The 14606-nt window shown below is 41.8% G+C and overlaps 2 protein-coding genes across 11 annotated transcripts in view; one reads left to right on the forward strand and one right to left on the reverse strand.

The window, feature by feature from the left end:
* Positions 1-14606, forward strand: part of LOC114136412 (NACHT, LRR and PYD domains-containing protein 14-like) — a 337230-nt gene that overhangs the window by 153389 nt on the left and 169235 nt on the right. The window lies entirely within an intron of this gene.
* LOC114136409 (LIM zinc-binding domain-containing Nebulette) overlaps positions 1-14606 on the reverse strand; it is a 59137-nt gene that overhangs the window by 32813 nt on the left and 11718 nt on the right. For 2 of the 10 annotated variants that reach the window (XM_028004290.1, XM_028004292.1), the window contains exons 3-4: positions 10392-10476; positions 7023-7130 (exon numbers count right to left, since the gene is read on the reverse strand). In XM_028004290.1, coding sequence (XP_027860091.1) covers positions 7023-7130; positions 10392-10476 — 193 coding nt within the window. Of the gene's footprint in view, positions 1-4; positions 116-334; positions 443-797; positions 909-1064; positions 1176-1247; positions 1359-1759; positions 1874-2079; positions 2191-2617; positions 2729-2811; positions 2923-3153; positions 3265-3334; positions 3437-4257; positions 4327-4730; positions 4931-5250; positions 7001-7022; positions 7131-10391; positions 10477-14606 lie in introns of those variants that run through there. The other 8 variants (XM_028004282.1, XR_003593789.1, XM_028004283.1 and 5 more) reach the window with 8 other exon arrangements.

Here is a 14606-nt window from a genome sequence, read left to right on the forward strand (position 1 = left end):
TGACCTGGCTCAGCTGCTCGGCCGTCTCTTTAGCGTGTTGCGTCTCCAGAGTCGCAGGCAGCAGAGAGTAAAGGCAGCTGCTGATCTGCTTCTTTCCTGCTTCTCTATATTTCATCTGAACAACAGAAATACATTTAATTCATTTACTGAGATCCTCCAGTCGGTTTTTATTTTATCGGCTCATTATTATCTGTTTTTTTTCAGGATTTCTACAGAAAAGTTCGCAAAGATTAACATCATATTTTTCTGAATGGTTAGTTATTAAAGCATTCTGTGTATTTTTCCAGAACTGAATGTAAAACTTTCTGTTCTCTATAAAGGTTTCTGTTCCTACGTCACTCTGCAGCTCTGACAGATGTTTGGCCATCTGGGTTTCCGTAGTTTCAGGCATCTGATGGTACAAACTGCTCTGGATCTCCTTCACACCTTCTTTATATTTCAGCTGCAGGAGACGACGACGCATCAAACCACAGAGACATGAAACATGAAATACATTTTACATTTAGAAACTGGAAGATCAGCTCAGGAGGAATCTGCTCTCACTCTGATCGTCTGGTTGAAGAATATTAATGGATATTTATTTAAGCTTAAAACGGAGAAAATATCAAAAACAACCCATGTCTTTAAACAAACATTACAGTTGGAAATATTTTTAAAGAAAACTAGAAATGGCCTCAGGACAGAGCCTTGAGGAATCCCATAAATAACTCAAATTTATCAGATTATTATAAATTCAGTGTAAACGTATAAAGTGACATCCTGGTGTTTCAGAATCGGGCCGACGCTCGGCAGCGGACCTGGCTCTGCAGGCTGGACGCCTCCTTCGCTCGCTGCGTTTCCATGGTTTCCGGCAGGACGGCGTACAGGCTGACGCTCGCATCCTTCCTGCCGTCTTCTTTATACTTCAGCTGCAGATCGAACCCAGAGAGCAGAACGTCTGATACAAACAGCAGGCTTAAAGAGACAGCAACACATTTTTATCCTGAAACTTGTTTCCAGTCTCATATTTGTGGATAATCTCTCTGGTTTCACTGGGTTCAGTGGGATCGTCAGCGGTGTTTTACCTCGCTGCAGAGCTCAGAAACCTCTTTGGCTCGAACCATTTCTATCGTCTCCGGCAGCAGAGAGTACAGACTGGAGCTCCCGCCTTTCCTCCCGGATTCCTTGTATCTGGTCTGAAATCAAACGGGTTGAATGTTCAGATGTTCCAGAACAGCTGCAGCTTTTCTCTGACACCTTCGTCTCACCTGGCTCTGCAGATCAGAAACACTTTTAGCAAACTGAGTCTCTGCCGTTTCTGGCAGCTGAGAGTAGAAACTCTGAGACAGGCTCTTCCTGCCGCCCTCCTTGTATTTACTCTGAGAGGAAAAGAAATTACTTTAAATAGGCCAGAATCATGCTGATTTATTTAGATGTGTTGATTGAAATAAAACATCTGATTTCATTTTAAACTTCTGATTAAGATTTGAACCTTGAAACTCCTAAACATTGAGTTCATGTTGCTGAAGGTCCTGATCTCATTTTATTACATTTTGAATCCAAGCAGTTGGAGTTTATTAAATAATATTATTTTTCAAGAGTTAGAAAGCAGAAAACGTTTAAAGGAAACATCAGAAATTCTGAAGAACTGCTGGTTTAAAAGATACCAGGAACTCTGGAGGCTGAGTGGAAAAATTTATAATATTTAATAAATCAGGACTTTTTCCAGATGTCCTGCTGTGTGTGTGTGTGTGTGTGTGTGTGTGTGTGTGTGTGGTACCTCGCTGTGCAGCTCCGTCATCTCCCGGGCGAACTGGATCTCTGTGGTGTCGGGCAGCTGGGAGTACAGGGAGGAAGCAGCTCCTCTTCCCAGCAGCTTGGAGCGATAATTCACCTGGAGACGAAACGAGACGAAAACTTCAGACCAGAAACTGAATCCTGCAGCTGATCTGTGAGGAAGGATGGAGGATGGTAACGGTTAAATGAAGACATGTTTTTAGATCTGGACCGGGACCGGACCGGGACCGGATCGAGGCCCAGTCGGACCAGGACCGGCCCAGTTGGACCAGGACCGGCCCGAGGCCCGGTGTGTTTGCGTACGTCGCTCTGCAGCTGGGAAACCTCCAGGGCGTGTTGGATCTCCGGCGTGTCTGGCAGCTGGGAGTACAGCGACACGGACGCCTTCCTCTTCCCGTCTTCTTGGTACTTTTTCTGAAACAGAACAAAGTCAGATCAGAAAACAATCTGCATGTCTGAACGGAAACACCAGAAAGTCTAAACTACAAATGGAAAATGAAACGTTGAGACGAAGGAAGAATTGATCTGAGGGATTTCAGCTCCAGACGGTTTGCTGGTTTCAGATGCATAAAGTTACCAGATGACCTGAACATCTCAGACACTGACATCAGGAAAGACGTTTAAAAGGACGACGTGTTTTCACCACATGCTGAGACATTCTGTGGTTCATTCAGAGAGATCCAGACTTTCACCTGCTAACAGGAAGGCTGAAGGTTTTACATCAAATTTGCTCTATTTTAAACCTTCAGCCTCTGAAAACCTCTGAGTTAATATGAGGATCTGCAGCCAACCAGACACAGAGGTTTGAGATGGTGGTTCTAGTTCTGGTCCGGTCCGGTACCTGGCTCTGGAGGTCCTGGACGGTCCGGGCCAGCTGCGTCTGGCTGGTTTCAGGAAGCTGAGAGAACAAACTGCTGCTCATCTCCTTCCTGCCTTCCTCCTTGTATTTGTTCTGCAGGCAGAGAATTATTGGTGAATTATTGGTTAAATACGAACATTTGACCCAATCTGGAGCAGAACCAGAACCAGTCGGACCTCGCTCTGCATCTCCGTCAGCTCTCTCACAAACTGGGTCTCTGTGGTTTCAGGCAGCAGAGAGTAAAGAGAGGAAGAAATCTCCGTCTTCACATTCCCTTTATATTTGATCTAAAAACAAATAACATAAAAATTATTCCTCCAATAAAACCAACAAACTGATTATTCCTTCAGGTATCGATCAGCTGACTGATTAAAGGTTAACAGCTGCAGCTTTAGATTCTGCAGAAGCTCAATAAATGATATTTTCTCTGATTGAAGCAGTGATGATTTGATTATCTGGTTATTTAGTTATCTGGTTATCTGGTTACTGGTGACTCTGGTCTAGTGAAGACGTTGGACCTCGCTCTGCAGCTCTGAAGCTTCCTTGGCGCGCTGCGTCTCTGGAGTCTCAGGCAGGACGGAGTACAGAGACAGATTCGCCTCCTTCTTCCCGTCTTCCTTGTACTTGGACTGGAAACAGAGAGCGTCAGGCTAACAGGAAGCAGACCAGGTCATGTGACCTTCAGTGGCGAGTTCAGACCTCAGAGATCACAGCGCTGATGTTCCTGGAGTGGATGAGTTCGGCTCCAGGGACAAACAGACTCTGACCCTTCATCTTCTCAAAGTCCTCCTTATACCGGACCTGCAGCACAGCAGAGCTAGCGTTAGCATTAGCGTTAGCATTAGCACACAAACCTGCAGCTGGACAAGATAAAAATCATCATTTATTATTATTAGTCTGATTATTTCCACTGGAAGCCAAAGCCAAACTGAACACTGTTAGAATATATATATAACATAACAACCGCTGCAACACTGACTGCTACTGGAGATCCATATAGACTCTTAGAAGAGTTACAACATTTAATTTCCTTTTTAAATAATAAATAAAGTAGATTTTAGTCAAAAACAGTTTAAACTTGATGTGGATGTTTAGTTTAGGCTGGAAATACAGAAACAGCAGAAACGTTTTCAAAAGGCAGATTTTCTCCTCCAGCTGATTTTCTGATGGAAAACGAACAAATCTTTGAAATAGCTGTCGTTTCCATGGAAACAGACTTATTTTGGGGTTGAGTGCCCTTCAGGGTGGCTGTTAGCATCAGAGCCAGAAGATCCAGATATCAGATTGATCCAGTAGAGAAAAGAGAAAAGAGGAGCAGAAACGGCCTATTTAAAGCAGGCTGACCTCACATCTTTATCTGCTGAGTTTGAATCAACAGCAGCTCCTCCCACATCCTGCGTCTCCATTCAGCCGAGCTCATCCCTCTTACCATCCTAACCGAACCAAAACCGGGTCACCAGAACCTCCTGACCATGAACCCGGGTCACCAGAACCACCCCATAACAAACCCTGGAATAGAAGCTAAATCAAGGCATTGCAAAGGCCTAGTCAAAGTCTGCCAGTGCTGTGCTGGGCCCCTCAGAACCAGCAGGATTTTTTCCTGCTAAACGTTGTAAACTCACATCACTGAGGATCAAACTGCATCTGCGGTTAAACTCTGGATCCGGCAGCGGCGGCTTCACGTCTGCAGCCTGGAGGACCAGGAGGAGAAACACATGAAGAAGAAACTGGAAAAACACATGAAGAAGAAACTGGAAAAACACATGAAGAAGAAACTGGAGCAACACATGAAGAAGAAACTGGAGCAACACATGAAGAAGAAACTGGAGAAACACATGAAGAAGAAACTTCAGCGTCCGACTGATGATGACATCATCCGGAAACTGATGATGTCATCCTTTCACTCATGTTCAGGAGAACCGAACCGCTGGAGGTTCTGCTGCTCTCAGAGGTTCTGATTAAATTCTTCTCCAGTTTTAACTTTAATGGATCATTTTTACAAAATCAACATATTTAAAGAAAATTTACACATTTTATTCAACCGTCAGTAAAACGTTAAATTTAAAAGTCATGAAGCTGCAGATCAGATTCTCACCTCAGATTCCCAAAGTCCCAAATGTTTCACTGTTTTTGTCTCGTCTTCCTCCTCTTCCTCTTCATCCTTCTCTTCCTCCTCCATCTTCTCCTTCGTCTCCTGATGAAACTCTTCTTTCTCTCCCTCCACTGTTTGCAGTTTTTCCTTCCCTCCGCCTGAAGCTGAAGCAGTCGAGTCGTTTTCTGCCTCCATTCTGGTTTCTGAGGAAAATCATCAGTTTATTACAAATATGTTTATTTTTCAGTTTTTTCTAAACACAATAAAAACTTAACCTTCGGTTCGGTGATGAAGAGGAGAACGCTGCTGGTTCTATACAGATTATATTTGATGTTCAGCTCTTAGAACAACATGAAGTTTAATGAATAAAAACTGAAATATTTCTGCTGTTAAGATTTTCAAGGTCACAGTTTGACCTTGTTGGCCTCCATGTTGATTCCCATCAGGGATCATTTTCCTCTAATATTTCTCTATTATCTGTAAAATCTCTTCCATCTGAACTGAATCTTGTTCCTGAACTCACCTTTGACCTCTGGCTGTCCCTCCATGTCCAGCAGAGTCTTCCTCACCTCCAGCCTTCCTCTTTTCTTCAGGAAACGATTTAAAGTCCCGACGTTTCCTCTGAGTTTTTCTGGATTCAAACCTCTGCAGATTCGTCACGTCTCACCTTGAAGAAATGGATTCTTGGTTTTGATATTTAAAAACCTTCCAGGATGTTGATTCACCTCTAACTTCTCCTGACTGAGCCTGAACGCCTCGTTACGAACCGCCTGATGGTTCAACGCCGGTTTGTCTTATCACCGCTGGATTCCACATTTAGCCCAACACTTCAGAGCTTATCTGGACCAGACCTTCATCTCAAACACTCACAGTGTGTGTGTATATGTGTGTGTGTGTGTGTGTGTGTGTGTGTGTGTGTGTGTGTAGGGGTGTGTGTGTGTGGTATGAAGTGCTGAAGGTTGAGCTCATACGGTGGAAGGAATGTAACAAACTGTCCCTGCAGTGAGATTTGACCTGATAACTGAATAAAACTTGTTTAGTTTAGTAAATAATAAGACTGTTAATGTTTGATTTTGTTCGCCTGAAGTTAGAATGAAGAAAATCTAAGTTAAACTAAACCTGAGAACTTGTTTAAATCTGATATTATTTCTCTCATTAAATGTTTTCCATCAGAGGAACATGAAGCCATCATGTTTGAGACAGACGGAGAGACTGAGGATTTATTTCTGCTCCACCTCGGGGATCAGAGCAACTCCAGCAGGTATCCTGGCAGCGGTACCGACCCGTCAGATGGTTCTGGTAAACATGAAGGTGTGACCAGAACCAGACGACCATCTGCTGCAGGAAAAGCTAAAAACAGAAAACAGAGAACTGAGATTCTTCTCAGTTCACATCCACACAGAGATGAAAAATAACAGGATTTAGAGTTTAATACGACTCCATGAAAACAGTTTTAGTTTTAGGTGTGCAGTGATGTCATCACTCGCTCAGGTAATAAGAAAAATGTAAAACTGAGATATTTATGAAATGAGCTGCAGAGGAATAAAATGTTCATGATGGCAGATTGGAAGAATTTCCTGCTTTTATTGTTTTCTAAATAAAAATAATGTTTTCTCATTTTATCCTTCACTTTTTATTCTTTATTGTAAAACATCAGGCAACATTTTCTAAAAAGCTTCAGCAAATATGATAGAAAACAAGAAAATAAAACTTCTTTTATGCAGATTAGCTGAGAATATCTAAAAAATTAATAAAAATATCCAGCAGGATTAACATAAACCTTTACAAACATCTGAGTTTTATTGTTTTGGTTTATTTATATTAATATCCATATTTTATTTTGTCTGATGTTTAAATAAAAATCAGCTTTTTGTTATGTTTGATACAGAGTAATGTGTGTGAAATAAATGTAAATCAGAAACATACTTCACCAGGATGTCGTCATCTGGACTGACGAGTGGAGCATCTGTCTGCATAAACACTCTTTGTCTCAAAACAAGAAAAATCGCACAGATCCGTTTGATTCGGTAAAAAACTTTTCTGTTTGGCTTCAGGAGACAAAAACATTATTTCAGTCTGAAAATCAGATTTCAGTCACAAATTGTTGAAAAAGTCTGAATATTAAAATCTGACAGTTTGTTGATCAGAAACATTAAAGCCTGAAGCAGGAAGCATGTAGATCATAGAGAGAGCTCACTGACCGAAACACACCGCCGCCGAACACACACACACACACACACACACGCACACACACACACACACACACACCCTGCGGACAGGAATGGGTCTCCATACGTTACTGATTTGCTCCTGAGTCCGTCTGAGTCTCTGCATCTCTGGAGTGTCGGTCATCATGCTGACCCCGCGACCTTTACTCTCCTCAAAGTCCTTCTTATATTTCACCTGCAGAGGGAAAAACACACACAGCTCTGATTGAAAGTTCAGTTTCTGTTTCTCTGAGCTGAAAATCTCAGATTTTAAATCCAGGATCTAAAAAACATTCAGTGAGAAGAAAATCGGCTCCTGGTGTGAAAATATGATGATGATGATGTTTTATTTTGACAGTCTGGCGTCTCCATGGTGCTTCAACCTCATCTAGTGCAGGTGCAATTTGGAGGTGTGTGTGCTTGGCGTTTCCTTTAAGTCACAAGCAGAACCAGTGCAGAACCAGTTGGGATGAGAAGGACGAAGGTTTGTTTCTACATAATCAGATCCTTTTGGTTTAGCAAACAGAGAAAATAAAAGTAAAGTGTAGGAGGAGGAACTGGAGCGCTGCCAGCCTGGCGGTGAGAGGAGGCTGTTACCTTCATCAGGCCTGGTTTCTATTCCTGATGACCAGCCCACACACACACACACACACACACACACACTCACTGCCGACCCACTCCACTGACCCGCTGGGCTTGAAAAGCCTTTTCAACGATTGAAACGTTTCATGGTTGATAATCCTGGAGTTTCACTGTAAAAACTTTAAACTCAGTTAAAAAAAGGTTTTTGTTTTATCTGGACTAAACAGTTTATTTCTGTCGTTCTTCTGCATGCAGATGATTTATAGAACCACGATCCTCTGAAGATCAACAAGAGAAAATAACAAAACATGTTTATTTCTGTTTGATTAAATTACTGATTTTAAAGATAATTACCATAAATGCCCATTAATTCCTAGAATGATAAACTTTGAATATTTTCCAAATTCCACTCTTCACCTTTGAATGGGTAGTTTCAGAAAATGTATCAATTTATCCACCTATTTGGAAACTTATTAAAACTTAATAATCAGAATAAAAACCAGGTTTATTTGGTTTATAGTCCAAATATAGAAGCTAATTTTCCTGAACTATCAGCTGCTTTACCTCCAGTCAGGTCAGAATCTGGTTTCATTTCCTCTCAATGAAAACATTTTACATGAAGAAGAGAAAATATGACAGAATTGAGTGAATATTTATTTACAGTGTTTAAACAGAGGAAGTTGAATTAGTGGAAATAATATTAATGTCTAATAGAGAAACAGTAAGAGTTTCTCTGTGAAGGTAAATATCTGAACCATTTGGGTCCAGGATGTGTGGGGTCTGCAGATATGTTAGCTGCCCTTTTCCTGACCTTTGACCTGTAAAAGTCAAAGGTCAGTCGTTAGAGGTGCCCAGACGTTTGCTTCTAGAAAACCTTCAGCTGATCAATACGATGTTGGTTCTGGTCCGTTTTTAAAACCGTCAACGTTCTGACAGACGGCTGATGTCAAACTGAATCCTTCAGGTTCCTTCTGAACAGATTCAGAAGGAACCTGAAGGAACCTGCAGTAGAACAGAATCTGAGAACATGAGAACATCCTGTGAGCTACAGATTAAACCTGTCAGGATGTTCTGATCGTCTGGGTCAGGATTCTAACTGCAGCGAAGCATCAAACCGTTTCCATTAACCCTTCATGGTTCAGTAGAACCTCAGCAGATGATTCACGGTCCAGTTAAAGCACAGAGACGGCTAATGCTCCGTTGACGCTCCGCTGACCTTCAGGTTCTCCTTCAGGGGAAACGTAACGTCCATCAGTCACCAGTAACGGCCCATTAAGACCAGCAGCAGACTGGGACCAGGCCGTAAACTAAACCCAGAGCTGCTGAACAGAACCAGGTTTGCTGAACAGAACCAGGTTTGCTGAACAGAACCTCTGCTGGTTCAGGCTGTAAATGAATCTGATGTTCAAACTGAATCTGTTTCATGTTTTCATTCACATCTACAGAAATAATCTGGATTCTGAAGCGATGAATCACAAACATCATCGGGTCACATGATCACGTGACATCATGGCTCAGAAGTGGGTCGCTGCTGAACAGACGTGTGTTTTCACACACACATCAGGCGTGTTTGTCTCCTCCAGGAGAGACGCTGTAATGTGAAGAGACAGAATAAAGACGTTCTGACGCAGCTGAGCAGGACGGGTCAGAGAGACCGGACCTCCACCAAGATCACAGCAAAGAACTGCAACATGTTTAGAACCAGAACCAGAACAGATTTATAATACTTTATACTGTCACTGGGTTTAGAGGGAAAAAGCAGCTCAGCTTTCTGTTTTCCCAGGATCAGATATCAGAAGCAACTGCTGCTGCTCAACAATCTGGGAAGGATTTTTAGCTCATCTCCAAATCAACTCAAGTATTTTTCTTTCTGCAGAAATAAAAATATTCCCAACATCTCAGACAAGAGAGCTGAGAGAAATTTGTTGTTCTGTTTCCTAAATTGTTGCATTTTTGTTCTGAATTTTCTAAATTCTTTATTTCCATGTTTTGTTTTGCTGTTTGAATCAAAGTGTCCTGACGCTCAGCGTGTCCTGCTCAGACTGCTGAGTGGACATCTGTCCCTCTGTGTCAGCCTGCTGGCTGATGACGGCGTATGGCCGCCGCGTCGCTCAGTGACTCAGAGCGGCGCGGCGCCCCCTGAGGAGGCCTGGGGAACAGCAGCCGGTTCTGATCCAGGATGGAACTCAACAGGAATTTAACCTGAATCAGAACTGAACTGATTCAGGTTAAACCTCAGGCAGAACCCAACCCGCTTCACCAGCTGGACGGTTTCATTCACATGAATATCCCATCAGATCAATAAAAACATTTTCAATAGAAATGTTTAAATATTTGGTTGGGGCTCCTTTAGCCTGAATTACTGAACCGTTTCCTCCTGATTTCTAAATGAAACGGTTTTATATTTTGTTTCATGTTCATCTTTAAAGCAGTTCATCCATTCATAGTTGATGAATGGATGAATTTAGCTGTAAATTTGTGATCCTGTTTTGTTGGCCTGGTTTACACAACGTGATGGAGAAAAGTTGGGAAATTGTTATTGAAATCGTTACCATGGTTACAGTTTCCTGCTGTTGGGAATCTGAGTTGGATTTAATCTGTTATTCATAACTTTAATATTAAATGTGATAAAACATAACAGAGCAGAAGGAAAACACTGAACTGCAGCGTTGATGGGAAAAAGGCCCCACAAAGAAAACATAAAAATATTAAATTACAAGTTAAAGTTATGATAATATGAGACTAAAGTCGTAATATTATGGTTTTATTCTCATATTTTTATTTATTTTATTTTCTTAGTGCGGTCCTAATATTCGTAACCTGCTGACTGAGTGATGAGTGGCGCCCCCCGCAGGGCGGAGGGGGATCTGCTCACCTGGCTCTGCAGCTCGCTCTGCTGCCGCAGCCGCAGATTCTCCGGCGTGTCGGTGACGATGGTGAACGACGTCTTGGGGTAATGTCTGAAAAACACAGGAACAGGCTTAATCTGGTTTTAATCTGGTTTAATTTGAATCAGCTGGTTTTAAATCTACCGGCAGACTGGAAACCAGAACAAACTTTATTATTGTTCTCAGAATAAAAATGATTCATATTTTCATTTTATAATCTCCTGTCTCGTCTTTTGATTGCAGCCATCCTTAAAACAAATGTTCAGTTGCTGATCAAAGCAACAGGAAGTGAAACGTCAGAGCCGTTTCCATGGTTGCAACAGAAGAAGAGAGAAAATCACCAAGACATGTGGAAGCGTCACTGGAAAGGTCAAAGGTCCTTTTGTTATGATCTGTAGGCGTCTGGATTTTTTTGTTTCATTTGATTTTTATTCATCAGAACTGAGAATATTGGAACATCAATAGAAAGAGTAAAAATAAATGCATAAATAAATAAAGTTAAATATTTTCTGCATTTTGGGAAAAAACAGATTTTGGTCGAATTTGTCCTCAAACTGGAAGCAGCTTTAGGAGCTGCACTGGTGATGATGGTCAGACTGGGAGCTGGTGAAATGCAGAGAACGAGCACAGCAGTCAGTGTGGTGGCCTGGACTGGGTCAGCAGCTAAAAGAACTGGTTCTAAAATGCCACACCTGCAACAGAGAGAAAGAAAATCCCACAGAGCCATTGATGCCATCACAGTATCCGGACAGACCATGGCAAAAACTTGGGGCCGATCTGTTTACTTTGCAAGGGAAAAATTATATTCTGGTTGTGGATTATGCATCAAGATTTGTGGAAATTGCTCAACTGAGTCCCACAAGATCAGCAGATGTGATTCCTCACCTGAAATCTGTGTTTGCACGTCACGGCATTCCAGAAGTAATGATCACAGATAATGGTCCTCAGTTTTCCTGTGCTGCTTTTGCTACATTTGCTAAGTTATATGGGTTTAGCCATGTTACAAGTAGCCCAAGATATCCACAAAGTAACGGGGAAGCTGAACTTGCAGTTAAAACCATAAAGAACTTGTTAAAGAAAGCAGCTGATCCATATCTAGCCTTACTCGCCTACAGAGCAACCCCACTTTGGAGTGGGTACAGTCCAGCGGAGCTCCTTATGGGAAGAAGGCTTCGCACGACTGTGCCAACACTTCCATCTTTGTTGAGGCCAGTTCTTCCAAAAAGTAAGTTCATTGCTCAAAAAGAAAAGGAGAGAAGGATAAAGGATGCAGAGAGATATGATTCACGCCACAGAGCAAGAGTTCTTAGTAAACTTACTCCAGGACAAGGCGTGTGGATTAAAGATCAAGGCACAAGCGGAGCAGTGGTTACCAGTCATTCTACTCCACGGTCATACATTGTGGAAGGACCCCATGGATTGATTAGGCGAAATCGTCGTCATTTGGTTACCATGGAACCTTCGACAGAGCCAGAAGTACCGGAAGGTGATGTTGGTGCAGAACAAGTTACACCGAGTTCTGAGGAATCTTCACAGCAGAGCTTTCCTGAACTTTCACCTACTCCTAGAACCAGGTTTGGGAGACGGGTTGTGAAACCAGATAGACTGAATTTGTAGCTAAGGAAAATAAAATGATTGATGTAAATGTTATGCTAAAAATTTAAATATATATTTCTATTTATTGTAGCTTTTTCTTCTAGCTCTAGGTAGAAACAGACCTTCCAGCTATAGAGGCAGAATAATCCTCTAAGGTCTGTTGAATCAATGGTAGTCTACCCATTGATTCTAGAGAGGGGAGATGTGGTGTTAATGTTATGCATAGTTAAGACTACAAATGGCCACCTGTGGTGACGACATGGAGCGACAGGCTTAAGTAGTCCAGGGGAGGCTGATTGTGGCATGAAGTCTGGCTGGATGTTTGGTGATCCGGGAATAAACTGATAACGATGATACAGTTCGACTCAGCGCATTTTTCTTAAAAACACGACAGTGGGTTTTATCCTGAGGCGGCGTTCGCTCCATGTGAGCCGCTGAGTCGTCATCATCATCATCATCATCATCATCATCATCATCATCACCATCATCGTCACCGTCGGTCCTGCTCTCCTCCCACTCATCGCAGCTTCAGGTCTTTTATTCTCATGTTTCCCTTTAAACTGAAAGTTGTTTTATTTAAATGTTTCTTTGTTCGGTTCTGTTGGACTAAATCTCTTTTCATCCTTCCTCCACATTTCCAGGCTCTCCAGGCTGAGAGCGGCTGGAATCCATCTGAACCAGAAACTCTCCCTCTGCTGCATCAATAATAATAACCTCCTACATTAACGCATTAATCATAACATCAGAGCCGCCCAGAACCAAGCAGGTCCATGTTTAAGGTTCTGTTTGGTACATAAAGAAAAACAGAAACGAACCAACAAATTCACCAACTAATTCAACAAATGTTTCAAATTTCCCTTCCAACAAGAAACAGATTTTTGTGATTTTTGTTTTATTAGTAACTAAACATGAGAGACAGAATAAAAAAATATAAATAATCCAAACAATAATAATTTACTTTTAAATGATTAATAGCCGTTTTATTACATGAATCTAGAGTAACTGTTAAAGTTTCAGCTTCAGAAACACTGGACCAGTTAACAGCCTGACTCTGTTAACTGGTTTCACTGGTAAAATCAGCAGCAGCTTGTTCAGATTTCTGAGTGGCAAAGAGGAGAAAATGATTTTATCTCATTTACTGAAGAGTTTGAAATATTAATCTGCTGTTTCTGTGTTTCTGTCTCAACACAATAAAAACAGAATCCAGGAAAAACTCTGGAAAAAAATCGAACAAACTGCATCCTTTAGGTTTCGCTTCGCCTGCTCCCATTGCCATGACAACCGCGGACACTTTGTTCATCAGATGTGAGCAGAAAACTTTAGCAAAAAGACGGCAGATGTTTTTATTCTGTGAGAAAAAAAATGGTGTAAAAATAAAAAAGCTCATAGATTTAAATTTGATGACAAGAAAACAGATTTAACATTCTTGGTACGTTTAGAGTAAATATTTGTGGGAATTCAATGCTAATATTGTGGCAATAAACTAAAAACTGTTGAAAATCTGAATTTGTTATTGGATCTTCATTTAGAAAGAACAGACAAAGTTACTGAAACGCCACTTTCTGGCCCCGAGCCGCAGGTTGTGAACCCCTGGTTCCTAATAAATCACTGAACCAAACAATAACTCTTGATTTTCCTTCTGCGAGTCAAACAAACTGGAGGGATTATTTTTTGTTGCTCTGATTAATTTCAAACGGCGTCAGGAAGCAGATTTATTTCTATTTCTGAAACACCAGCAGCGTTTCTTAACCAGCTGAGCTGTCAGCGTCTTTAATGTCTTAATTCATTTATTAATCTGCAGAATAATCCTTTGCTGCAAAGCTTTCAATCTCAGCTCCTGTGGACGAGCGCCTGCTGTGGGTCAAGAGAAAAGAGAAACTTTAATTAGGCCGCGGCCCTCATGATGCCGGCAGGCGGCGAAGTGAAGGTGATTACAGGAAGGAAGTTTGTCCTGCAGAGCAGAGATAAAGTTTCAGAAAAACTGAAACCAGAGGAAACAGTTTCCTTTACGGCTCCTTCATCTACAAAACGAGCTAATTATACCAACACACACACACACACACACACACACACACACACACACACACACAAACACACACACACACACACACACACACACACACACACACACACACACACACACACACACACACACACACACACACACACACAAACACACACACACACACACACACACACACACACACACACACACACACACAAACACACACACACACACACACACACACACACACACACACACACAAACACACACACACACACACAAACACACACACACACACACACACACACACACACACACACACACAAACACACACACACACACACACACACACGCTGTCCTTTAGCTGGTTTCCCTCAGACACTTCCTGCCTTTCAGTCGGTTTGTCATGGATTCATATTTAGATCCTTTTTGTCTCTGATGTTGGTGACATTTTCCAAACTGCTGCAGCTTCCAGACTGACGCAGTCAGAGGTCCAAACGCAGCAGCTTGACCCAAACAATGAAAACAACCTTTTTCTGCTCCATCTACTGATTTAATGACATCATAAGGAGGAGTTTATGATTTAATAAGCATCAAAGTT

The sequence above is a fragment of the Xiphophorus couchianus genome, chromosome 21, assembly GCF_001444195.1.
Source record: "Xiphophorus couchianus chromosome 21, X_couchianus-1.0, whole genome shotgun sequence".
NCBI classification, from domain to species: Eukaryota; Metazoa; Chordata; class Actinopteri; order Cyprinodontiformes; family Poeciliidae; genus Xiphophorus; species Xiphophorus couchianus.